This window comes from Puma concolor, chromosome C1 (genome assembly GCF_028749965.1).
Source record: "Puma concolor isolate L17-30 chromosome C1, mPumCon1.1.hap2, whole genome shotgun sequence".
Lineage (NCBI taxonomy): Eukaryota > Metazoa > Chordata > Mammalia > Carnivora > Felidae > Puma > Puma concolor.
Window position 1 is genome coordinate 187645069 of NC_141674.1, and position 27638 is coordinate 187672706.

A 27638-nucleotide genomic window follows, 5' to 3' on the forward strand; every position below is an offset into this window, starting at 1 on the left:
ATATTCCTTTGTCCTCCTCGTTCTTCGCATCTCCTTACACACAAATCAGTCACTTCCTCCCAACTAATTTGTAAGTGAGTCATTCTTTAAACTGCCCCGTCTTTGTCTATTTTCTGTTCCCTGGACACTGCATTAGAATCCTGCCATCCACTTGACCTCCTCCTGCTAATCCACATAGAGACCACAGTGACCTTCTCGAATATGCAAATACCACTCACCTCTTCTGAGTAAAACCGTTCGATGGCTTGCCCTCAGAATAAGGCTCAAAATTAGAAGATGGCTTGCAGGGCCCTGCACATCTTTGCCCCATGCCTTTCAATCCAGCTTCATCCAAAATCCCCTTCCTTTGAACCTTTAATGCTCCCACAATCCTGGACCATCATTGCTTTGAACGTGCTCCTAGTCACTCTGTCCTGTCCATTAACAGATGTTGTGTGCTTTTCTTGGAACACTCCTATCTCTTCCCCCCTGACCCCTCTGGGTCTTAATCACCCTTCATCCTCAGTTCTCAGGTGGGGGTTTCCCTGACTCTAGGGATAGGTTCTCCTGTTATCAGCACCCAAAGCATCTTTATTTCCCCTTCTGTAGCATTCATCAACCATCTGCCTTCCTACACTATAAACTCCAAAGCTGGTCAAGGAGTGTATCTGTCACCACCTACAGTCCAGCTTTTAGCATAGTCTGTACATTGTGACTTACTGAATGAATAAACAAATGAACATGGATTAGGAGGTAAATATTAGCTCCGAAGGAAGTTCTTGTAGTAATACTCTGGCTTCTGTACTTGGCTCTGGCCCATCCAAATTCAAATCAATTTGGATAAGATATACAAGATCTCAACTAATTTAAAAAATGGTGCAAGGTCAGAAGGAATGGCTAATGCACTCCCTGATTTTGGTGGCGAAAGCAAGGTTCTAAAGGCTAACAGCTGGCTTGAGGGATAGGTCAGAATTTACAGATTGAAATTTAACAAAGGTGAATGCAAAATCCTACACTTGCATTCTAGTTGGTGCACAAGTACGGAACAGGGGACACTGGTCACAGAAACAACCTAGGGTATGTTAGCAGCAAAGTAAGCTCCATCTCAGCCAGTAATTGGTGTGGCTCCTAAAAGTGTTAGTGCCATCTTAGATTCCTTTAATGGATAAATGGAGCCCAACCAGGACAGGTGCAGGTCCCACAGTCCTCTGCTCAGATCCAACCACTTCAGGAACAATAAGCTTCTTTTATAGAAGCACATTTCAGTCAGATACACTTAGAGGAGCTTGGCCAATGTGGTAAAAGCTTGGGAAGCACAGCTGATTTAAAAAAAAAAAAAAAACTGCTGAAGAACATACATTTACTCTATAACAGATGGAATTCTGGGGCATACTTTTGGTTCCTTGAAAAAAGTGAAGGGCTGGTCTTTAGGAAAAGGATTATATTTACACTCTGGAAGACGAGGACCACGGACTGGAAGTATCTAACATCCTCTCTCTGGCCACATCCTTTTTATAATGACCTTTCTCAGCCTCTTGCTCTCTTTGACATCTGCTCTGGGTTCTCAACAGGATCTTTGATCCCTCAGCCTCTCCCTACTCCTAGTCCATCATCCCTCTTCATAGACCACAGAAGCCTTGATCGGCTACATTTATGATTCTCATGCCCCATATCCCTGAGCTCTAGGATGTCCTAGTGTGTTCCTTAGAGTTTATAACCTTGAATCATTCCTTTTCTCTGCTCTGGGCTTACTGAACAGTCTAGGGAAAATCATGACAAATCTGCACTATCCAACATTCGTGGTTGCTCACTCCTGCTCAGCATTCTTCCACGTATAGAGGCCACTCCCATCACCTTCCCATAAGGCAGCTCTAAGCCTGTTCCCACTTTTTAAGCCCTGAAGCAAGCTCTAACACTCTCAATTAGGAAATAGTCTCCTTACATTTTCCTCTTCACCATCTCAAATTTCCATTATATCTTCACTTTCTTAGAATTTGAGAATGAGAGAGAAGAATCTCCACTCCTTTCCAAACCTTGTTTTTCCACATGGATTTTGATACCGTTTTCCTTCATTTCCTCCAGGACTTTGTTTCAGAATTCACCTCCTGTCTTTCCTCTGCTCAAATCCTTTCTCATTGCCGGCTCCTTCCCTTGGTCAGATTAGCACACTCGACCATTTTGGGGAGATTAATTGTACAGTGATTGTTTTAAGATGGATTGGAGAGAGGAGAAACCAAGCCAGAGAATCCAATCAGAAAGCTTTTTCCAGAGTCCAGGTGAAAAGCAAAGGGAACCTGTTGGGGGTAGTGAAAGAGAGCAGAGAGAACACATGAAATCAGATGATTTCTTTGTCAAAATGATCCTTGAACTAGTTGTTATTTATGATTTTGCCTTATTTTCCCACTGCTTGTCAGTTCCTGGAGGCAAAGATTGTGTCATATTCATGTCACTTTACCTCACAAAATCTGGCTTGAATGAATAGTTAGAATTCCCTCAAAATATGTGTGTGGGATGGGGGAACAGGATGGTGTATTTTTTTTAAAAGAGATTAGTTGGTGAGCAAGGGAAAGACATCTCCATTTTAATAAGAAGAACGGTGTAGACCTTCACTCCTCAAATTGTGGCCCATTGTACTAGTTTCCCTTTGTTGTAGCAAATCACCACAAATTTAGTAGCTTTAAATAACATGAATTGATTATCTTACATTGATGGAATTGGAAATCCAGATGGTTCTTATTGGGCTAGAATCAAGATGTTGGCAAGGGCTATGTTCCTCTCTGGAGGCTGTAGGTGCAGAATTTGTTTTCTTTCCTTTTCCAGCTTCTGGAAGCTGCCTGCACTCCTTGGTCATGGCCCCCTTTCATCTTCGGACTTAGCAGTGGCTGGTCAGGTCTTTCTCACATTGCATACTCCGACATTGACTTTCTTCCTCCTTCCACTTAGAAAGATGCTGTGGTTATAGTGGGCCCACTGAGATAATCCGGGATAATCTCCCCATTTCAAAGTCAGCTAACAACCTTAATTCTATGCAATCTTAATTTGTGTGTAACCTAACATATTCATAGGTTCCAGGGGACTGGGGGCATGTATGTCTTTGGGGGCCATTATTATGCCAACCACATCTGCGGACAAGCAGCATGTATATCCCCTGGGAGCTTATTAGAAATGCAGAATTTTGGGCTCCACCCCAAGCATCTGAATCAGATTCTGCATTCTGATCAGATTCCTAGATGATGTGAATGTACTTTAAAGTTTGAGAAGGCACATCTCATTTTTTTCCACCTTCAAAATCTTCATTATTCCTTCTAATCCTGGTTTCCTGCCAAAAAGAAAAAAAAAAAGTTAATTTTGATTTGTACCCCTGGTGTTAATTCCCAAAAAGTCAGCCAAGTAGAACATGACAACACCTCATGCATATTTTTTTTTCCGCTGGCAGAAAGTAGATGTTAGAAAAGGCAATTAAATTATAGCGTTATCCATGATGCCGGGATACTGGTCTACAAAGAGTATTTTCTTCCTCAAGAAGATTCTTGAGAGAACTGCCTTCATTAGTGTGTGGATATTAGTGGTCCAGCAAGTGAAGGAAAACATACACAGATGAGCTGTGTTTAAGGCGTCTCTGAACGGCTCAGCATTTGAGAAATGTGACCAAAGCTGATTATAAAATTCCTTTCAAAGTTGCAAGAATGGCAAACCCATAAATAACTCTGGTTCTCACTGGTGTGCAAAGGAGGTTGCTGGCTGTTTGACTGCTGTCCTTAGGGTAGGGGGTGGGATGGAACAACAACACTGCAGGCTCCTCAGGGCTAGGACCAGCCATGTACACCACATACACGGTATACAGCCATATACCATCCTCCTGGTACCTAGGAGGCACTCCGTTCACTTTGGGCTGGAATACTTTTTAATCCTGTAATACTTTACACTGAATTTCAGAAACGCACTGGGGGGAAAATGGACAAATAAAACTGTAATATTTCAGTGGCCGTATTACTAGGCTTCCTACTTCCTTTAGTTCATTCAGTTGTACATTCATCGATCATCTTCTGATGCCGCCCATTGTTCTAGACCCAGTAGATATGTAAATGTGATCTCTCTCACTCAGGGGCTCATGTCCCAGTGGGACAAATAGTCACATAAGTAATTATGCCAACACAAGTTGCTAGAAGAGGTATGTGAACAAGGCTCATGGGCCTTCTCCCTTCTGTCCTTCACATTCTAACTGGATTTACCTGTAAAGTCGTCTGTTTCTCCCTTTTGCCAATTGAATTGATTATTTGGCTTTATTATTTTTATTTCCAGCCCTGGCTGCTAGTGTTGTGTCTAGCACTTGCTGCTTATTGTAGAAAATGAAACCCTCTCAAACTAGTGCAAGTAAAAGAAGTTATTATAAAGGTCTGGGGTAGGGTCTTATGGGACTTCAAGAAGAGCTAACGAAGCAGGCAAGGCAGGAAGTGAGGCAGCTCCAGAACAGCCCCTCTTCATCCCTATTTTCTTCTCTCCCTTTGTATGAAAAAGTCCAGACTCCCAAGGCAGAGACTCTGATTAGCCCACTTGGCTTTTCTGCCAAGTTACTTCCTGACCTCAGTGATCTTTGTCCCTACGTTCTGATTGCTTCCTACATATCACTCACTTAGTGTGAGTTGCAGTAATACACATTTTAAATTTATATATTCACTGCTCTTTTCCTCTATGGGTTTGTAATGACAGTATCTGTTTCGTTAGTGCTATATCCAGCCACTAGTATGGTACTTGATCACAGAAAGCATTTGGTGAGTAAATAAAGAATGAGCAGGCCGGAAGAGGGGAAGCAGTGATGGGCTTCCTTATGGTACATCAGCTTGCAGGTGAGGGAGGGCTTCAGGAGAGCCTCGGGTCTGCTGACTGCTCAGTGAGGCTGTACAGGAAGGTTCTTAAGAAGAGAGGTATACATGGGGCGCCTGGGTGGCGCAGTCGGTTAAGCGTCCGACTTCAGCCAGGTCACGATCTCGCGGTCCGTGAGTTCGAGCCCCGCATCAGGCTCTGGGCTGATGGCTCAGAGCCTGGAGCCTGTTTCCGATTCTGTGTCTCCCTCTCTCTCTGCCCCTCCCCCGTTCATGCTCTGTCTCTCTCTGTCCCAAAAATAAATAAATGTTGAAAAAAAAAATTAAAAAAAAAAAAAAAAAAAAAAAGAAGAGAGGTATACAAATAAATTTTCACCAGCACCCTAGCCACATATTCTGTCCATTTCAAAGGCCTGCCGATTTTTACACCTAGAGGGACCCTTCTCCTTCATGGCCCAGTGTAAATGTGCCAACCCTTTTCTTTTTAAAATTTATTGAGCAGCTAATATGTGCCAAATTCTATATCCAACACTTAACATGCATCATCTCTTTTCATTTTTACTGAGACTCTAGCAGGTCATATCCTCATTTTACAGCTGCAAAACCAAGTTTTGACAGTTTAAACAGTTCATCCAGGGTCCTAGAGCTAGGATGGAGCAGGGCCAATATAGGTTGGTTTCAGTTCAAAGCTCCTAAGACATTTAGCTGTCTCCTCTGTAATCTGCCTTCTCCAGGCAAACTTTACTGGTTCTTTCTCTGGAGTACCACAGTACCTTGCTCATAAAGACAGCACAGGGTTACTATACACTTTCAGGTGCAAACGGTTCTGGCTCCACTGCTCCACTGTCCCCTTCAGGGCAGGAACTGTATCTGTTCCCCTCTGTGTTCTCTGTGCCTGTCACTTAGTGGGGGCTCAACCAACATCTGTCTGCTGGGCTGACCTTTGGAATGATAGGCACTTACTATGCTATTTTATATTTTTAAAATTTCACAAAATACGGTACCTAACATGATCAGATCTCATAAATATTCCTCCCATCTCTGTTATTGAAATTTAGAGGACATATACACATTCTCCTACCCATATAATGTTTAGGTCACATCACAGTCACCTGACCTCCACCCCCATATTATTGTGGATGGCAAACGCAGAGTGATAGGATGGCCCAAACCTGCTCGCAGAATAGGCCTTTGACCCCAAACAGCAGCTAGATACAGCTACAAGTTGGCATTGTCTCACTCAGCAAATAGTTGTTAAATACCTACACATGCACATGATCAGTCAGGCGGGGTGGGCATGTTGACTATGCAGAGGTGTCTGAGCGGAGGACTCTTGCCCTCATGCCGCTTACCATCTAGTAAGCACGGCACGTACACACTCAGCATGTAGGGTAGAAGGCGCTAAGTGTAAAGAGACACCTGCTGATAAGAGCTGTGGGAATTGTAAGGAGGCAGGGTGACTTCTGGCAGGGCTAGTGGAGAAGGACCCCACGGAATATGTGGCACTTCAGCTGGACTCTAAGATTCGGACAAGCAGACACCTCTCCTGTCAAGGACAAAGCTCACAGGGGTGGGGGTGGGGAGCCAACACTGGGCAGAGCGAGAGGGGCATTGGGAAGGGCAGGCTGGAGCTGCTGATGGCCATGAATGCTCAATTGTAGAGATTTAGCTTTCTTAAGAAAGGGAGTAGAATGGCCATGATTATACTTTAGGAAGTGCAGTCTGGCAGGAACCTCGGAATGAATTTGCAGAGGAGATGCCGGAAGCAGAGAGAGCAGTTATTTTATGTTTATTTGATAATACTGGGTCTCTACTGATCACACAGCTGTGTAGGTGGATTGAAAACTTTGGTCAGAGAACCGTTTTTGAAACTCAGACACAGTCTAAGTGACTCATCAGTAAGCCAAGAAGAATTTCTAAGGAGTCATCACAGACAGGTTCAAAAAATGCACAGTGTGAATGAGGAAATCTGCTAACAGCTCTTAAAGCAGACAGCGCAAGTCCAGGGGAGGGAGGTTAATGTGGGAAACTGAAACTGAGCAGTGTCTGTGAAAGCCACTCTGCCTGGCTGCTCAGCGCAGGCGAAACGCCAGCAGGGCGGGCCTGAGGCAGAACGGGGCAAAGCCTGCCCGGCCAGATAGAAAGCCCCAGAGAGAGGAAGGCAGGAGAGATTAAACCGCTGAAGGTAAAATCAAAACAACTTCTGAGATGCAAAAGGCGGATTTCTCAATTGCAAACTGAATTTGCCAAACCGGATTTAAATTAGTAGAAGCCAAACAAGGGAACGATTTGAGAAAGGTAAAGCTGTTGCTAAATGAACCGCTACCTAGAGGTCCCGACGTCGCCCAGCAGCCTGCACTGCCGCCTGCTCCACCCCTCCTGGAAGGCTCTGTTCGTGGCGTGAGAACCCTGGAGGGATGCAGTCAAGTGCAGCTTCAAACAGTGGGCTTCGACGTGAAGCTGCAGCAGCAGGCACACCAGCTTGGGCTGTGGCAGTGGAGTAAAGGCTGTATGTCTGAAGCAGCCCCAGAAACAGCCGCTGCGAAACAGTCACTACAGGCGTGAATTTTATGAGTTCCCCGTATGCGAACTACCATTAGTCACGCATTGATTGATCCATTCCTCCAGGAGCTTCATTTCCAAATGCAAAGGCAGCCTTTCAGTACAACCTCACTATAACACTGCCTTTGTCATCCACTCCTTATTTTTAAAGCTACATCATAATGAGATCTTTTTTAGATTTAAATGCTTAGACCCTTTATAACTCTGCTGCGTCATGAATAGGGACCCTGTGAGGTTCCTGTATTTTTATGTGCACGTATAAGCACGCAGAATTTCTCCATCTTTCTCAAAGACATTTTCATTGGAAAGTAGACGTAGTGAATTTATAAATAAGAGGGTGGAAAAACAATACTCCCTTCACATTAGCCAAGCCCTGGGATTAAAGCAAACACAGAGCTTGGCCCAGAAATACAACTAGAATTCAACATTACTATGGAATACCTAAGAATAGGCAGAGATTCTTTTTTCCCATTTCTTTAAAACTTGACATTCCTATCTTAAGTATCTTCCTCTGAGAATTGTGTGCAATATTCATAGTTAGATTTAGTATCAGAACTCAGTTATTGACAATTTTCTTAGGATATGTTCAGAGCTAGAATATATAAAATGACAAGGATAGATGTTTTCTGTATCTGACCGTGGTTTTATTTTTTTTTCCTTTTAAAGAGGAATAGGCAAGTGTTGTATAAACGTCTAAAAAGAAACTGTCCCTATATGCTGTGGTTTATATATTATGTTTTACTTTAATATAGTAAAATATGTTTTGCAGAGGAGAGACTGGAAGCAGGGAGAACAGTTATTTTATGTTTGTTCCATAATTCTGGGTGTTTACTGATCACACAACTTGTGCAGGTGGATCGAAAACTTTGGTCTACATGGGGGGAAAAAATTACAGAGAAGGAGGGAGGCAAACCATAAGAGACTCCTAAGGACTGAGAACAAACTACATGGAGGGTGGGGAAGAGAGGAAAGTGGGTGAAGGGCAAGGAGGAGGACACTTGCTGGGATGAGCACGGGGCATTGTATGGAAACCAATTTGACAATAAACTATATTTTTAAAAAAGAAATCTTTGGTCTAATGTAATTATAATGCAGTTAATGTAATTAATAACTAATCATTGCATTATTTAGAAGGGTATGGCTGATAAAATAATAATGTAATTTTTAAGGTTTTGTTAATGTTTATTTTTGAGAGAGAGAGAAGAGAGAGAGAGAGAGAGCACAAGAGTGGGGGGAAGAGAGAGAGGGAGACACAGAATCTGAAGCAGGCTCCAGGCTCTGAGTTGTCAGCACAGAGCCTGCTGCGGGGCTCAAACCTACAAACTGTGAGATCATGATCTGAGCCGATGTCGGATGCTTAACCAACTGAGCCACCCAGGCACCTCAGAAATTTTATTTATTTTTATTTTTATTTTTTAAAGTTTATTTATTTTCAGAGAGAGAGAGAGGGAGGGGCAGAGAGAGAGAGAGAGAGAGAGCATCTCAAGCATGCTCCAAGCTATAAGTGCAGAGCCTGACTGGGGAGGGGGGACCTCGGTCCCACAAACCGTGAAATCATGACCCGAGGTGAAATCAAGAGTCAGGCCCTTAACCAACTGAGCCACCCAGGCACCTCAAGATTTTTGTATAACACTAACCAACCATAGTAGCTTGAAATGTTAGAATTTTATTTAAAAGAACTACATTAGAAGGGTAACATGTAATGTTTATATGTAATGCCAATGCACTGGTAACTATTAAGCCAATTGTATCTGTTGTTGGACACACATTGTTAGTGATTTTCCTGGCTAAATGCAGGTGTTTTTGTTCTTGTTTTTCTCTCAGCTTCTCTTTAAAAAAAAAAAGGGGGGGGGGGGAAATGGGGATGTATTGGTCAAAGAGTACAAACTTCCAGTTATGAGAATACAAGTTCTGGGGATCTAACATACAATATGGTGATAGCTAATAATGCTATATGCTGTACTTGAAGGTTGTTGAGGGTAGATCGTAAACATCCTCACCACAAAAAAGAAATAGTAATTATGTGATGGAATGGAGGTATTAGCTAATGGTATGGTGGTAATCATTTCTCAGTATATAAATGTACCAAATCAACACCTTGTACATCTTAACTTACACAATAATAGAGATAGAGATAGAGAGAAAGCTATCTTTCTAACATGATGAATGAATAAGAAAGTACAACTTAACAAAAGACAGGATAGTTGAGAGATCCTCACATGGCCTTTGCATGGCCTCGTAGGCCGTGCATGATTTAGTCCCTGCCCACCACTGGTCCCTGCTTATATTCTAAAAGCCTCAGTTCTGCCTCCCTCTGTGCCTTACTCCACATTCATACTGTTCCCTCTACCTAAAATGTCTTTCCTCTTACCTCCTACCCATCTCTTCTCACTTGTCCTTCAGATGTTAACATACCTATATAAGGTCAAGTCTCCTTGTCATATGATTGAATGGCATTAATCACAATATATACATATATATTTATTTATGTGATAATTTGATCAACACGTACATCCCCCTCTAGTCTGTAAGTTCCAGGAAGTTTGGTGCCTTTGTCACACAATAGGCATTCAAAAAATGTTCACTGAGTGGATTTTTAGAGAGGGGAAAGAGAAAAGGTGAGAAGGAACCTATATCTGAAGAAGTAAATTTTTTAATATAGAATCTAAAAAAGTAAGAACTATAAAAGGTGAGAATAGAAAAAAAAAGCAAAGGTATCTTGAGACACATACATACAAATACATATATTACATTAGAGTCCTTGGTTAAACCCACATGTTTATGAACGTCAAGATTCAAAACCAGCTTTCTGATCAATAGTGTCAAACCTGTGTAAGTTATGTACTTCCAGCTTGTGCTGTTTTCTCATTATAATCTAAGTACTCTCATGTACAAATCTATATGAGATAGGCTGCCTATTTTCTGACATAATTAGGAACTAGGCTATATTTAACTATACTTAACTAAATGTTCTGGTTAGGAGAGTCACATTACACGTATCGTACCCATATAATCTGTAGTCCATGAATCTGATTACAGTAAACTGCATGTAACTCTAAAACTCAATTAGCCATAATTTAACCATTGATAAAAACACACAAAGATTGTGCTGTGCTTTCATGATCATCATTATGGCTACCACTTACCTTTGCACCATGAGGACTCTAGAATCTATCAGTAGCAGCTACAATAATCCCCTTGATAGAAAGCTGGGTGAGTTAGGTTTTGCTCAGATAAGTAGAGCATACTGTAGTAATTCCAAGTTCTGTGAGATAGAGGTGAATGAATTCTATTAGTAAAGAATACATGCTAAATTTAACTAAGAAATACATATAGGTCATTAAAAATTTATTATCAGCTTAGCTTAACCTATTAAAATCCTTAGCTTTCATATATGTATTTACTTTTACGATGTTTTAAATGTTTGATTTTTAGAAATGTGTTTGGGAACATTCTGTATTATGGCTAAGATTGCCATTTCAAAAGTACAATGCCCCACACTTTTATGTCGTTGTAAGCATTAATGGAGTTTTACAGCACACTTGTGTGAGCTTTGAGATGACTGCTTGCACTGTGCAGATAAGAGAAGCTGAGGCATGGGGCTATTTCTGTAAGTTTTCCAAAGATGCCCCCTGAGCCAGTGTAGAGGAGAGCTTGAGACAGAAAACGATCTGTGTCTTCACTGAAAACACCTCTTGTATGCATCCTTAGTCTTGGGGATAGGTTGAGGGTGAAAAACCAGAATTGGCTTTTCACACTTACTACCACAGTCCTAACAAGGAGCTCTTGGTGGACATGTATACATAAATAAAAAGGGTATCAAGGTGATTAGCAGGATGAACTTTTGCTGGTCTGAAATGCTGGGTCTGCTTGATGGCAAGATAGATTAGTTGGCTTTTCAAGGCCTTCTAACAGTTATAGTCTATCCAGTATGGACAATATTTAAAGTGTTTACCTTTCTTTTTCTTTTCTTTTTCCTCATAGATCTATGCAGTTCGCTCAGTTGTTCCCAACAAAAGCAATAATGAAATCGTGCTGGTGCTACAACAGTTTGACTTTAATGTAGATAAAGCAGTGCAAGCCTTCGTGGATGGTAAGCATACATGACCCCTGAACCTGTTAGAACTAAATATTCTATATGTTCTGTGTTTTTCCTCAAATGCATTGAATGTCAATTAGCTACCGACAATGTAATTCTCATAAAAATATGCTAAGCTTTAAAAACACATCCATATACTCAATAAGAGCAGAATTTGGGATTTCTTTCTCCCTTGTGTAAAAAAAAAGATTGTACCTAGTTTCTAAAAGATACCTATTATAATGATGCTAATTCCATTGTCCACCAGTCTTTCCAATTTGTTATTAAACATGCCCTTTATTTGATGGTGTCCTTGTGAATGGAGGGTAATGCACTTCCTTCCTGATCAACTCTTCAGCATAGCTGTACTTAGCTGCAGTCCTTGAACTCGATGCTTACATAGTCTGAGAGGACTGGTTTATTCTTTTTTTTTTTTTAATGTTTATTTATTTTCGAGACAGCATGCTCACACCCCTGTGCCGGGGAGGGGCAGAAAAAAATGGGGGGGGGGTGGGGGTGGAGACAGAGGATCAGAAACTAGCTCAGCGCTGACAGCAGAGCCCGATGTAGGGCTCAAACTCATGAACCATGAGATCATGACCTGAGCTGAAGTCAGATGCTTAACCAACTGAGCCACGTAGGTGCCCCAGTACTGGTTTATTCCTTAGTAGCCTTAGTCTATGATTTTGAGATTGCCTAATTAATCAGAATATCAATTCTGCTCATCTACCTCTAGATCCTTTTTGCTGTCTAAAACAGAATTTTCTTTAGACAAGCAATTGCCAGTGATATCATAGAATCCAAAGTCTTAGGAATATGTTTATCTTATAAATTTGTAACCTACGACCTTATATTTCCTGTATATTATGGGGAAATTCTCCCCTCCTATTTGAACAATTTCCACTTATGGACAGAGGTCTCGTACTTGTCCTCAGTTACCATATGGGTTCTGTCCTGGTATTAGTTTCTATGTTGTAAATATGGACTGGCTAAATATAATCTGATAAATCGGGTCAGGGAACACCTGTCAGCACATTTCTCAGTTATATCCTATTTATACTTTCTTTGTTAAGGATGGTTTGATTTACTTATTTTCCTAGGATTGGAATAATTTTCCTAAAGTTCTACAAGTATGGTTGCATTTCAGGCCAGGTCTTGAAACCAGGCCACACTCTAAATCTAAATTCTCTCAACTAATCTCAAGATTTAGGGTCCTAACTGATTTAAAAAATGATTGTCATTCAAAATAGACCTGCAAGCAGACCCATAATGAGCAACCTTTCTGTTTCGCTCTGTCTCATGAACTGGCAGATACAGAGTTTTTAGTCATAAGAAAAAAAATAGTAGAAAATCTGATATTGATCTAATTCGCAGCATTTGGTGCAATTTATCTCAAGAAAAAAATTTTGGAAATCTGCACATACTGGCGCAGATAAACTCTCAAGATTCACTTGCCAACGTCATTCACATGGAAAAAAGCTTTAGGACAGGAAAAAGGTTATTATCCCCATTCTTCCCCACCCTCACTTGGATTGAAGCCCCCACATTCCCCATCATGAAAGTTTTCATTACAAAGTGACCCTGATGAAATGCACAGATGCTCAGTAACTGATAGACTGTCATCAAATCCGTTTGTATTTAAATAGAGCACCTTGCTTGTCCTTGAAATTGTCACCTCGTTGTCAGTGTTGAGATCTCATTGAAAAAACCCATTGATTGCTGAGAAATCTCATATCATTTTGGTTGGGGACCAGTTGGAAAACTTGTTTAAAAACCACTGAAGTTCGAAAATATTTGTTAGGAATCACTTATGAGGCATATTAAAAGCACTATTTCTGAGTGGCTTCAAAAGCTTCAAGCAGTTTCAGTATAATTAAAATTTAATAATAACACTTTCAAAATTCTCTGTGAACATGAGTATTTCTTCTTCAGAATTGCTCTCGAAAAGCTCATTGTCCAAATTGCAAATAGAATTTATGTCAAAATGTGAAAATTAGAGGAATAATTGTAAAGCCATAAGCAACTCACCTCCTTTCTCTGATTAGAAAGAACATTATTTAACGGTGCTTCTTAATTTTATTTTATTTAGAAAACTGAAGTTTAGCTGTAAGTAAAAACTACCCTAATGATTATTAGCCACTGGATCGGCTAAGAAAAAGCCTAATAAAAGTGACTTTCTAAAGTTCTTCAAAAGGAGAATACTGTGAAACATTAATTCTCTGGGCAAATGAGAGAAAGACCAGCTCAGTTAATAAAAAGTCTGAATTATAACTTACTTTTAAGTGCGGTGTTATTATTTCAAGTACATGTAACTCAGAAAGCCTAAGAGGGGCATTGAATTGGAAACTTTGAATAGATAGGAATAATTAGCCTGTCTAAACATTTGTCAAAGCAATATGGCCTTCTGCTTATCTAACAGTGACAGTGGACTCAATAATTGGGACCCTACTAATTTGAAATTTGTTATAAAGACCGGCCTGAAGTTTATCTCTGTTTAGCCAACACACTCATTGTACAGAACTATTAGTATAATGAGATTGTATGAAAAGGCTTAAAATTGTTAAAAGAATACATTTAACAGCTACTCTTTTAGAATTACCTATTTATAGGAAAACAAATGATGTACTCATTACCAATAACGTATTGTTGAAATTACCCCCAGCCCAGTTGGAATGAGGGAAGAACTTTGTTACACCACGTGGAAAACAGTTATCATAGCTGACTAACAGTATGCATGTCTTTTAAAATATTTTACAGCTTAATCAGGTTAGACTTTTCCTCTGAGTCTGTGCAAGGCCACATATGTATGTGAATAGCATGGAGAAAACCTGAGATTAATATGTCAGTTGATGAATTTCTTTTGTTTCAAAGTAGAAGCCTCGCAAAGAGCACATCCTATCCTTATGCACAGTGACAAGAGCAAAACCAACCTCAGATAATCTGCCCTCCTTATCACGCTGCTCAAGTTCAAGTTGCAAACATAATGAGTGGGGGCAGAAAAAGAGCAGGAGTGGCCAGGCAAAAAGCTTTGATGCACTTGGTTAATAATATTCAAAATCCCATGTTTGGTCTGGAAGATTATAGGTATTTTGATTCATATATCAAACAGAACAATTTTAATTCCACCTATGGCAATGAAGCTAACAGAACATTCTCAAGATATATTTCATTTTCTCTAAGACAACATAATGATAAAAAGGTAAGCTTCATGTAGTGGGGCTTAATACTTTGATAAAACCAAGATCATGCAGTGAATTAAATGAAAGTCTGGAAATAAAAAATGAAACTGGCATTTTTATTAAGGTAGGATGTATCAAAACAAATGAAAAAGCCACAAAAAAAAAATTGCTACCAGGATGGAAAGACAGAGATGAATTTTGTGTGGTGTTTTATTATGTGAATACGTGTTGAAGGTTCTTTGTCTTTGTCTAGGCAGTGCAGTTCAAGTTCTAAAAGAATGGAATATGACAGGAAAAAAGAAGGTAAGATTAATACTGATTGTAAATTAATCACATCTCCAATCAAAACATCCATGGTTGTTACCATTTAAACAAGGTTACCAATTTTATGCTTCTTTCAAATATGTTGGTATGTAGACTGAGAAAACTTGCAAATTCAAGACTCTCTTCAATTACCAGCCACCCTCACTACTAATGCCCTTGTTTTCTGTTGGAGTGTTTTTAACCACCAGGTGTGCTTTAGAAGTCCCAGAGTTTTTCTTTTTAAGTATTAAGGGGAACCCAGCCGGAGAATTCAAAGGATTCAAGACGTTAACTTGCCTGAACATATTCCGCAGCACAAAGGAAAAAATTAGGGAGTGTTTTAAAGATACTTGAAAAGCTCTAAATATATTTTCACATGTTTTTCCAACTGAAAGAATCTGTCCAAAGCTGCCCTGAGTTGTTTTTGTGTGTGTGTGTGTGTTTTTTTTTTTTTTTTTTTTTTTGCTGAGTTCTAAACTAGATCTTTAACAAAGGAACAAGAAAATACCTTAAAGCCATAGTAAGAAAGGGACCAATTTTTTTCCTTCTTGATAACCCTGGCAAACCACTCTTTGAGAACAGAGGGAATGAGATTTTACTCTGCCCTCTTCGAATTATTTTCCTTTCTTGGCTAGTCACAAAGGGTTTGACTTCTGGGCACACATGAGGTGTGCCTGTGTGCACATGGCACTCTGTCTCCAGAACATGCCTGCCTAATCTTGTGTACATATATGGAGCTCACTAGCTCCTACAAAGTGCACCAGTCTTGTTCTTGGCCTGCAACCTGTTTTAGTCTGATTCTGTTTTCAAAGGAACTGCCCCATCCGTACCCATAATTTCCCAGCCAGGCCTTGTGTTTTGGGTATCCCACAATATAATACTCCAGTCTACCCTTCCCCATGAGGGAAGATCACAGGCCCACAGAACAGGTTTTGAGAAAACAAAAGGCAGCATTATTTCCATAAAATCCTGAGATGACTGAGATTACTGAAATTACCCTTCGCCCTCTGTTCTCCCTTTAGTTTCTTGTGGAATAGGAGGAATTGGGAGATTTTTTTTTAACCCTTGTGTGTCACCCTTTTTGACAATCTCTGCTTATCTCTACTCATGGTTTCCCTGACTTCTGTGTGAGCTGAAAATGGTTTGCAAGTGATTGAAAGGCAATAATGACACGTCCGTGGAAAAATCTCAGATGTGCAGTTTGGGTATCAGATTTCTCTGATGTGAAAAAAGGAGCAGAGGAACAACTGCAGACCCAGCTCACTGAGCCTCCATCTTAGAGGTTCAGTGGGGAAATGGTCTCCCCAGCCCAGCAGACATGCAGCTTGCATAGGAACCTGTGCCGCCAGCCCTTCCCTTCACCCAGGGAATGGCTTCTCTCAGCCAGAGGAGCACTACTGGGGGAATGATTGTGGTTTCAATGGGAAAGAAAGGGAATGAGGAGGAGAATTAAAAGGAAACAGTTTCTTTTTATTTTTTCTGTTCAAATGTGTTGAAGAACAAAGCCAGGCTGATGTTCCACTGGCACTCACTGCTGCAGCAGGTGGGTGGGACAGGGTCTGCTCTAATGGGTCAGGCATCTGTTCTGCTTGGCCAAGGTCTGCGCCTTCCTGAATGTTAAATACATTGAGTACCCCGAAGGTACAAAACCAAAGTCAAGTAAAGCGTGCAACATAATTGGGAACATCTTCTTAATTTCCTGTATATTATTATGTATCATCCATTAGGGCATCTTAGGAGAGGTACCGTAAAACCCTGCCATATTGTGATAATTGGGGTCCAAAAACATTTTAATGGTCTAAAATGCAGGGTGGTGTTATTTCAAAGTAAATAAAGTGAAACCATGTAATGCTGTTCACCTCATAGCCGAGAGGTCGTCCAGGATTCCAGCTGCACAGTCCAAATCCAGGTGGACCCAGATCGGTTTGGCATGGCTTTATAGCATTTGTCTGCGCCAGCTTAAATTCTCATGGGGATGATTATGTGTCCTGTGGCTGCCTTGCACTCCGTGGACAGTGGCAGCCATGCCAGGAATCTCCTGGTTGATTGGTATCTATCTCGGCAGACCCAACCTGGACTTTGGGGACCTGCCTTCTACTTCTTCATCTTGCAAGGACTTGCCTGCCCTTTTCCTACTGATTCTCCTCCTCAACCTCCTATCCTCCCTGGAGGATCAGAACCCTTGTCTCCCACCACCACATCACCAATTTAAGAAATGTGAGCTCTTCTCCAGTGGCACAATATCTGAATTCAAGTTGTTTGAAAGCAGTTCTCACAAGATTTTACTATATTACTGTTCATATATATATATATGGCTTCAATTTGCTCCAATAATATTTCAACTTTTAGGCCATTCCCTGCTATTTTTTTCCTTTTAAGGGAACTTTTATTTGCTCACTATGTTTATGAGGTAAAAGTTTACACAACTTACTGTGAGAAAGAAGATACATTAATGTGGGCGGTTAATAAAAATGTAGGTGTTTTCGCCCATTCTAAAGGGCCAGAAAGCAAACAAGATAACATACTTCATTTTGATGTCTAGGTTCACTTTGTATCTAAAGGGTCTGAGCTGAATAATATTATCTTCTCATTTGTTTCTCATTCTAGAACAATAAAAGAAAAAGAAGCAAGTCTAAGCAGCATCAAGGCAACAAAGATGCTAAAGACAAGGCAGAGAGGCCGGAAGCAGGGCCCCTGCAGCCACCACCGCCCCAGATACAAAATGGCCACATAAATGGCTGTGAGAAGGACAACTCATCCACCGATTCTGCCAGTGAAAAACCAGTCCTTATCCCTCGTGAGAAAAAGATCTCGATACTCGAGGAACCTTCAAAGTCCCTTCGTGGGGTCACAGGTCAGTAATTCTCGTACAAAGTTGCTTAGGAAGGCACGGAAGAAAAGGATGCAGAGGGAACCCACTGAGTTGATTGTTTCTACTGTTGATATTGTTGAAAGAGAAGGGTTGTTCTGCATCGTGCAGGGATGCAGACATCTTCCCATAGGAAGGGGGTGGGGAGGATGTTGCAGGGCCAAAGAATAAAACTCAGCTTAGCCCCGCACTAAGTCAGAGGATTATTTTTTCCAAGGAACATAGTTCTAATCTGTATTAGCATCATCGGGAAAACAGAAATTCCAGTTAAAAGAAATTTTCTTTCAAGACACCTTTTCCTGGGATAAGGGAGAAATAATTGATGACAAGAGCAAATGTTATTAAAGGGTAGATCAAATTATTTTAACTTTTGGTATTTTATATTATGTGACAGAACCTAACCTTCCAGGGTGTTAGAATCTGGAATATGAATTATTTGTGCTATAGCTATATCTTAATCAGTCCACCAAAGGCTACTTTTTAATCAAGTGTATGACGTTGGGTGTATCATTTCATCTCTAGTGTCCCATTTCCTTTCTGTAAAATAAGGAAACTATACTACAATGTACTAGATCAGTGGCCCTCAATACCGTCTTACTGAATGCTCCATTTGATAACAAATCCTAAAATAAAATTCATAGATAATATAATCTATATAATCTATCTAGAAACAGGATTTCAATAAAGCAAAAAATGTGAGAAATCAGGAACCACTAAAAAATAGAAAACCTGATAAAATGGTCTGATATACACACCCACTTATAATGAATCGCTTTGCACTTAAAAGAGAACAGTGGTCAACAAGATATTGTAGACAGTGGTTTTTTTTTTTTGTATTTCACCTGTGATGTAAGAGCTGAATGAGAATGTTTGTGTATAGACACAGCATCGCTAGGAAAACAGCTACTACAAATGCAGGCTGATGCAGGGGTGCTAGTTGTTAGATACCGTGACTACAGGTGTCGTTGGCCATGTGATTTTCCCATATGGTGCAAAACTTTTGATTGGTTCCGAACACCATAAAATATAATCTTTTCTTAATTTACCCAGTATTAAATCCCAGAAATCCAAGTAAATCCTGGAAATCTGTAGGAAAATTATATTAAAAAATACTTGTGTTTATATGTAAAGCGTCCAACAGGACATGAGAAAGTTCAGGACACAGGATGATTCTTTGTTGTGCAGGATGCCTGTGATTGTAAGTCACCTGGCTATAGGTGTAGGCCCCTCTTCCACACACAAATTTTAAAAATGCCCCATCAGTTTTTCAAAATGCCTTTGAAGCGGTGGTAGATTCTCCCAGTGAGGACCAGATAATTCCTGAAGTCCTTCTAGTTACAAAATCCTGCTTTTATTGACTCAGTGACTCTTTAAATTCTTCCTACACACAAAGCACTGTGCTCTCAGGCCACAGTAAATTCAGAGAAGGGTATGGTATGGTTGAGGCCCTGAGGGAATCACATCCTATTATTTATTCTTGAAGAGAAGGCTGGGTTTACAGTTTAGGGAAAAGAGGTGCTACAACCAACTGAGTGATCCGGGGAAGTTTTGTGGGAGTAGTAGTTATTGAAGGACCCATAAATTTGAACGAGGAGAGGGGATTTGGAAGGTTGAAAAGAAGTGGAGAAAACTTGACTCCATACTCTTGTATGTCTGCAGTCTCTGAGTAAGACAGGCCCTGCCTAGGAACAATTCAGTCCAATAGAAGATGATGCAAACAGAACATCTCCTGGTGACATGTCCCAAATCAGGGCTCCACTGAGGAAGCAATACATTAAATAACTGACATGCTACACAGCACACTAGTGAGTTTGCAACTTGCTCACGAAGCACTAATTTTCTTCCATAAACACATTACCTACCAACTCTCTTAATAGTGAGTGCCGTAATTCAGATCATCCTTACTGTGCAATGCTTCCTTAAAACCAACCCAACAGGGGCGCCTGGGTGGCTCAGTTGATAAAGTGTCCCTCTTGATTTCGGCTCAGGTCATGATCTCACAGTTTCATGAGTTCGAGCCCCATGTCAGGCTCCATGCTGACGGTGTGGAGCCTGCTTGAGATTCTCTGTCTCCCTCTCTCTGTCCCTACCCTACTTGTGCTGACTCTCTCTCTCAAAATAAATAAACTTAAAAATTAAAAAAAAAAAAAAAAACAGCCTATTTCCCTTTAGAATCTAAATTTTCCAGGAATTTTTTAATTCAGTTTTTACTACGCCTACAGTTTTGAGAATGTTTTGATTTATAGTAAGGGCAGGGGAAAGAAATTAAATAATTGAGTGGCAGATTCCCAACTTTGCTTGTTATTGCTTTCACACGAATTACTTTCAAAATCTAATTACTCAAGTTGCTGTTTTGATATCAATCACAGACTAAAAGCCTAGCACGTATATTTGTTCATTTACTTATAATTTATACCTTCTTTCTAAAACAATTTCGGTAACTCTATCAAGTATATGACATTAGAGCAAATTCAATATTGAAGCGCTTCACTTCACAGTGGATAGCTGCCTTGAAAGTTAAGTACCCACTGGAGGAGTTCTCTGTACAAGGAGGTTTTTGTAAACTCTAACATGAAACTTTGTGTGAAGAATCCTTCATTGCACAAAGAGCCATCCCAATATCCTTTCAGTTTTGTAAGTTTAGCATGAAGGCATTGAAGTATGTCAGTATTATTTGTTAATGTTACTGGTTCACTTCAAATCTATACTTCACGTAAGTTTTCCTGTTAAGGACTGAATGATGATCATGGAAGATTATTAGATTATTTTGCAAAAGAAAGGGAATCCTCCTGGTTGACCATTAACATCAGCAGCAGCTCACTCATAAATTTAAAAATGAGTTTGTTACTAGTTAGGTTTTCCTTCCCAAAGATAATGAAAGTTCATCAGGAACGTGGTGCCAAAACTGTGAAATGGCCTTAAAATGCTCATCCAATCCATTGGAAACCCCGAGACCCCTAACAGGTATTTCACAGATGAGTGTTAGGTCTTGGACATTCTGTACCCCATTTTGAATGTAGAGCCTTGGCACTGGAAAGGATGGCAGTGATCCTTGAACCCCATCTCCTCACTTTATTGCCGAGGAAGCTAGAGCCCCTCAGGTTGAGAAGATAACCCGCACCCCTGGGGTAACTCTTTTTAGTTTGCAAAAGCCTGTAATTTAATGCATGCATTCAGAGAGTCTCTGCTGAAACCGTGGGCTCCATAACTCCTAAATGATGTATAATTGAAAAATTAGGAAAAGGTAATCCTAAAAAAGCCATATAATGATATTCTGTACTTGAGTGGGTTCAAAGTATGAGTGTAAAAGAAATCTCCAGCCTGCTTGCAGTGGAGCATTTATCAATCTTTCCAATAATGAAACTGGCTCAAGAAAGCTTGCCCTGAATGCCCAGCTGGGCAGCAGGCTGTGAACATGTGGAACACACATTTTATCTTTTTATAACACCTTGACATTCAAGATTTCTCTTTTTCAAAAATTTTAAACAGAATCACTTTCTGGTAGGGGAGAAGTTAGCTTTAAGATATATGCAGGTGGTTCAGGGGTGTTAGTGTGACTTCCTACGTGAAAAATAACCACCAAACGCATCATCATTGCAGGCTGTAAATATAGCACTGTCGAGTGGGACAATGCTGCCTGTCAGCATGTAGCTTAGAAGTTTGGGAGTTTGATTTAAACTTAGTACAAAATTACTTCTTTAAGCCTTGGAGTAGTTTTTTTTTTTTTTTTTTTTTTTCTGTATTTCAGAATTTTTAATAACAGCTCAAATTAGATCTTTTACATAATCCAATCATGATCACTCTGTGTCCAAGTACAAAGTCAGACAAGGAATAGATTAAGATTTATTTTTACCAAAAGTAATGCCAAGGATCATTTTTATTCCTAAAGTCCATCTAAATGTCTAAAGCACATTATGACTTTAGGGTTCAATTTTCCTAAATATTCTTCCTGCTCTACTTTTCTTAAGGCGTGTATTACTGAAATGTTTAGGTGGTTATCACCGGATAGGTCAGAATAAGAATTCAAATTCCTGTGTGGCTTTCTCTCACTGGACACAATTCCCACTGAATAGGAAAGGAGCCGGATTACAGGCCACCAACTGACTCCATTGAGAGAAACTTTGAGGCGGGGCTTTTCTTGGCTTCAGCTCCCCTGATGGCCAGCAGGCTTCCTTTATGTCCCCTGGTCTTGTGAAGCATCCTGGGAAGCCAGCTCTTGTGTTATTTGTTACCTGTCTCAAACAGAAAGCTCCATGCTGTGTTCACTGACCTGCACAAACCGGACTTCACAATCTGCTCTGTATCACAGAACAGGAGCAGCCCAGTCATTTTGCCTTGACAATACACATTGTCTATTTGGGCATGGCACTGGCACAGAACTGCTTTCTCATTCTCAAAGTGAGCGGAACCAAACATGAGAGTAAGGATCCCGTTATTTTAGAATGTTCGCTGCTTGTCCCTCATTTGTGCGTCTTGTTAACACCCCACACCACCACACACACACACACCTCACCAGACTGTTTCACAGTATTTTTATGGTATGCGGTTTCCTATAGGATTTCCAAGCAGATTTTTTTAATGCTACTGTCAGTCCTAGCCTCAAGATTATCTCCCCTGCTTCTCTAAGCCCCTATATTGGACCAGAGGATTAGAAAAGATCAACAAGATGAAAGCAGCTTGCCTGGAACTTTAATAGTAAAGCCAAATGTGTATATTCCAGGATTCAGCAGTGCCAGCCCTCCAATGGAAACAATATAATATTGTAGCTAAGAACCAGGCTTTAGCGTTAGAGGTGTTTGGATTCAAGTCTTGGCCTCATCGCTTACTAGGTGTGTGACCCGGGACAAGTTAGCCACTCTGTGTCTCCGTGTCCTCACCTGCAAAATAGAAAATATGACTCCACTTAACAAGACTGTCGTATGCAGTAAGTGAGGTGTCTAAAGTGATTAGCACAGCATCCAGCACAGAGTCAACCCTCAGATCATTTATGTGTCTAGTAAACATTTTTAAGCATCCTGACATGAGCCAGGAATTCTAGACGAAGCAAACAAGACAGCAAAACTTCTGCCCTCATGAAGTTTGCATACGTTTTGGAAGGTGAGGTGAAGAGATGCATAATAAATCAGAATACAGCTAAGTTACCATGAGAATTCTAGATGATAGTAAGTGTTGCGAAGGCAGTGAGTAGGAGAGAGATCAGGGCAGGGGTCAAGATCACGTGTGTAGCAACCTGAAATAAGGCCATCATGTCCCGTGAGTGATTGAAGAGGAGACATGGGAGCTGAGACCCAGAGGCCTCAGAGCAGGTTCTCTCACACCAGGTTACAGTGGTCCGAGCAGCCAATGTTTTATTTAAACCTTAATTAAGGACTTTAGCTGAAACCCTTGCAGAGCCATAACCATGGGCTTTTTACTCTTTTTTAAAATTAAAGATACAATACTTTCTTAATCTATGTAGCCAATACTAAGTAGTGTCCTATGAACTTGTATTTTGAAAGTTTACATTTGAAGCACAGTAATTGCTATTCTCACTCCTCATTAATGATTATTTTAGCATCTAAATACTCAGTGTTAGCTCCTGTTCATGGTTGTGCGCTGTGCAGTCACACCCTCAGTTTCACACCCTCAGCAGCACCATGTCAGAACTGTTTGGGGAACGTTAGGGGAGGCCTTCAACTGCATTTTCCATGACCAAGACCTCTGCTTCCTTTCTCTGGGTGTGACAAAGCAGAAAGAGACAGACACAGACATGGGGTGTAGTGACAGGAGGGCATAGGAAACACACAACCCCTCGGGTATTTTTCTGTCACCCGAGTGAAATCCACAGCCCTCTCCCTTCTCCTTCTCATTTGAAAACTACTTTTGCTGCAACCCTGCAGCAAAAACACAAAACTACTCTCTCTGAAGAGCTGATATCTTCATAACTTCCCACCCATACCTTGTTATGGCGATTTCAGTAACAAAGAGACTTAATTAAATGGAATGCACTCCTTGCAAAGAACAAAAGGCCTTCCAAAAAAAATTGTTTTTTAAATTTTTGAACAAAGATTTAAATGGTTCTATCAAAATATAATGAGAATTGACTCTGTTTTGCAGTGAAATAAGTCAGTGAAACAAATTAAGGCAAATTGTTCACCTTGTGTCATTGGGCAGCTTAATTCATTGACTTTCTTATCTATTATCTTTTAATATAAATAAACCTGTAAAGGTATTAGTAACAAATGAGACCTTGAAAGGTAATGTAAATAAAACTAAAAGGTCTGCTTCCAATCTGAAAGTTACCAGCTTTATGCCCACCGATCTGATCAAGTTTAATAGGACTTGAAATAATAAAGTCTATCTGTCTTTGATAAAGAACTTACAAAGAGGCAGAACCAACAGACATTATGTCTTTGAAATAAGCCTGTCTGTTTGGGTCTCTGTTTCAAAGTTGTTGGTTCCTCTGACTCTCTGTTAATTATCCTGTCATGCAGTGACAGAAGAATGACGGACCATGCAAATCCAGGTGCGTTGTCACTGTAATGTGAAGAGAGTTTTCTTGGGGCTTTATCACTAGACCGTTATTCTGTAACATCTAAAAGAATTATCTTTACTCACCGTCATCTCTTCACCTCTGTCTCTCACTTATCATCTTATTCAGTATGGCTTACAGCCCCATCACTCCAAAGAAATTGCTCCCACGATGATTATCAATGGCCTCAGTGGATTAAATTTAGCACGCATTTTCCAATCTGTACTTTATCTTTTTCTGTCTGTAACATTCAGTGCTGTTGATCACACGATCCTTAAGGACTCTATTTTTTCTTTTCAGTTCCTCTGACATGACACCCTCCTGATTTCCCCTCCATCTTCATTGCTCCATTTTTTCCTTTGAGGGTCATTCTTCTCTACGTAGGCTGTTAATTGGTACAGCTTGTCAAGACTTGGTTTGTTCCAAGTCCTTTCTCCTATAAGACCCAGTACTGTCTTCTTAGATCATTTCAACCATGCCCAGGTTTTAATTATGTAAGCTGGCTCACAAATTCCTCTTCCCAGGCCAGGCTCCTCTCTGTGTTCCAGACTCTTACTTGACACTTTCACTTCAACAGTTCAAAGCACTTCGACAATATGCTTAAAGCAAACTCATGATCTCCCTTCCAGTCTTAGCTGTCTTTTAGTGTTCCTGATCTTAGTGAACTATCTATCCAATGTGCAAGCCAGGAATCTAGACATCAGTCCTGACATCGTCTCCTCATCCAATCCATCAAGTCCTGTCGATTTTCTTTTCCAAATGTTCCTAGAACCCATCTGTTTCTCACAGTCTCTACCTGTGCCTCCCCACCAAAGCCATCATCCTCTCTTGCCTATGTTGCTGTACGAGTCCACTGATTAATGTCCTAGCTTTTAGATTGTTCCCCTCTAAGTCATTCTATATCCTGAAATCTTTTCAAAACACAAATCTGAACTCTTAAGATAAGAACCAAAAGTCTTATCATGGCCCACAGGCCCAGCGTGGTCTGGCCCCTAAGTGATGCTCCAACTCACTGAATGGCCTGCTCCTTCTTGCTGTCTCTACTCCAACCCTCCTGGTCCCCTCTCAGTCCCTCATATAGACTGCGTGTGTGCAGTCAGGTTCAAGTCCAGAGACCGAAACCACACAGTTTATTTGAATGGGAGGAATGTAATAACAGGGAATTACTAACTAAAACACTAGAAACACGAAGAGGTGATTAACTACTAAAAGGAATAAATGAGGATTCTAAGGGTTCTAGACATGGCAGGAGAGTAGTTACTGTCTCTAGAAAGGCTGGACAATACAGAGAGCCCTCCAATCCAAGATTGAGATTGTGACCTCATTGAAAGCACGTGGAACATGCAACCTTGTGGCAGCAAAACAACTACACTAAAAACCAAACAAACAGACAAACAAAAACTGTCACAGGGCATGGACTGAGCTGTTCTGTAGAAGAACTTTACCATTGCCAGAGGGTGTAGATAGACTGGAACTGCTTGAAGCCACTGCCAGTGTGGGGGATGCAGGGACCATGGCATGACTGCAGCTGGAGCCCTTCTGCTTGGCTTCCACCTCCTGTGATGAATAAGCATAACAACAAAGAACCGGAACTAGAAGAGAAGTGTATTCCTGTCCTCTTAGCCCTGCGTGGTCACTTTATTGCCCTCCACTGATAAAGCTAACATTCTGTGAGCTGGCAAAAGAGAATCGTTTGCAGGGGCCAGCTCCTGTATCACAAAGTAAGGCAAAGAAGGGTGGATTTGAGCCAAGAGAAAATAACTTGATAACTGGCACACGGGGCTTTCTCCTGCCTTAAATGCTGTCTCTGCCTGGAGTGCACTTTCCTGCCTTCTTACCTGATGAGCTCACAGGATCTATCTCTTGGGGAGTTACTCCTTGCTGTCCCTACATCAAATATGCCAACTACAGATTGCAGAATGCTATGTACTTTTCTTTCATAACACTTACCATCGTTGTAATTCTACATTTGTCTGTGTGCTGGTGTGATTTATATGTCTTCCTAATACACTGCAAGTTCTGGAAAGATGGGGGCCACATCTGTCTTTGATCACCATTCTTGTTCTGGTGCCTGAAACAGACACCGGACACAATAGGCACTCAGACAAACAAGCCTTTCTCATGGTCTTCACTGAATTATTAGTGATAGAATATGTAAAGTACAGGTTAAATTTAGTAAAGTGGCTATGCTGCTTTCTAAAGATAATTAGGGATTTTGTATTTCTGATTTTATTTTTTTTTCAGTATATGAAGTTTATTGTCAAATTGGTTTCCATACAACACCCAGTGCTCATCCCAAAAGGTGCCCTCTTCAACACCCATCACCCACCCTCCCCTCCCTTCCACCCCCCATCAACCCTCAGTTTGTTCTCAGTTTTTAAGTCTCTTATGCTTTGGCTCTCTTCCACTCTAACCTCTTTTTTTTTTTTTTCCTTTCCCTCTCCCATGGGTTTCTGTTAGGTTTCTCAGGATCCACATAAGAGTGAAAACATATGGTATCTGTCTTTCTCTGTATGGCTTATTTCACTTAGCATAACACTCTCCAGTTCCATCCATGTTGCTACAGAGGGCCATATTTCATTCTTTCTCATTGCCACATAGTACTCCATTGTATATATAAACCACAATTTCTTTATCCATTCATCAGTTGATGGACATTTAGGCTCTTTCCATCATTTGGCTATTGTTGAGAGTGCTGCTATAAACATTGGGGTACAAGTGCCCCTATGCATCAGTACTCCTATATCCCTTGGGTAAATTCCTAGCAGTGCTATTGCTGGGTCATAGGGTAGGTTATTTTTAATTTTTTGAGGAACCTCCACACTGTTTTCCAGAGTGGCTGCACCAATTTGCATTCCCACCAACAGTGCAAGAGGGTTCCCGTTTCTCCACATTCTCACCAGCATCTATAGTCTCCTGATTTGTTCATTTTGGCCACTCTGACTGGCGTGAGGTGATATCTGAGTGTGGTTTTGATTTGTATTTCCCTGATGAGGAGCGACGTTGAGCATCTTTTCATGTGCCTGTTGGCCATCTGGATGTCTTCTTTAGAGAAGTGTCTATTCATGTTTTCTGCCCATTTCTTCACTGGATTATTTGTTTTTCGGGTGTGGAGTTTGGTGAGCTCTTTATAGATTTTGGATGCTAGCCCTTAGTCCGATATGTCATTTACAAATATCTTTTCCCATTCCGTGGGTTGCCTTTTAGTTTTGTTGGTTGTTTCCTTTGCTGTGCAGAAGCTTTCTATCTTCATAAGGTCCCAGTAGTTCATTTTTGCTTTTAATTCCCTTGCCTTTGGGGATGTGTATTTCTGATTTTAAAAGAAATTTATACT

At 40.6% G+C, this 27638-nt stretch overlaps 1 protein-coding gene across 6 annotated transcripts in view; it reads left to right on the forward strand.

Annotated features, from left to right (window-relative positions):
- Positions 1 to 27638, forward strand: part of SPATS2L (spermatogenesis associated serine rich 2 like) — a 167446-nt gene that overhangs the window by 95512 nt on the left and 44296 nt on the right. For all 6 annotated transcript variants that reach the window (XM_086719231.1, XM_086719230.1, XM_086719233.1 and 3 more), the window contains 3 exons: positions 11349 to 11457; positions 14875 to 14924; positions 17532 to 17778. In XM_086719231.1, coding sequence (XP_086575357.1) covers positions 11349 to 11457; positions 14875 to 14924; positions 17532 to 17778 — 406 coding nt within the window. The remainder of the gene's footprint in view (positions 1 to 11348; positions 11458 to 14874; positions 14925 to 17531; positions 17779 to 27638) is intronic.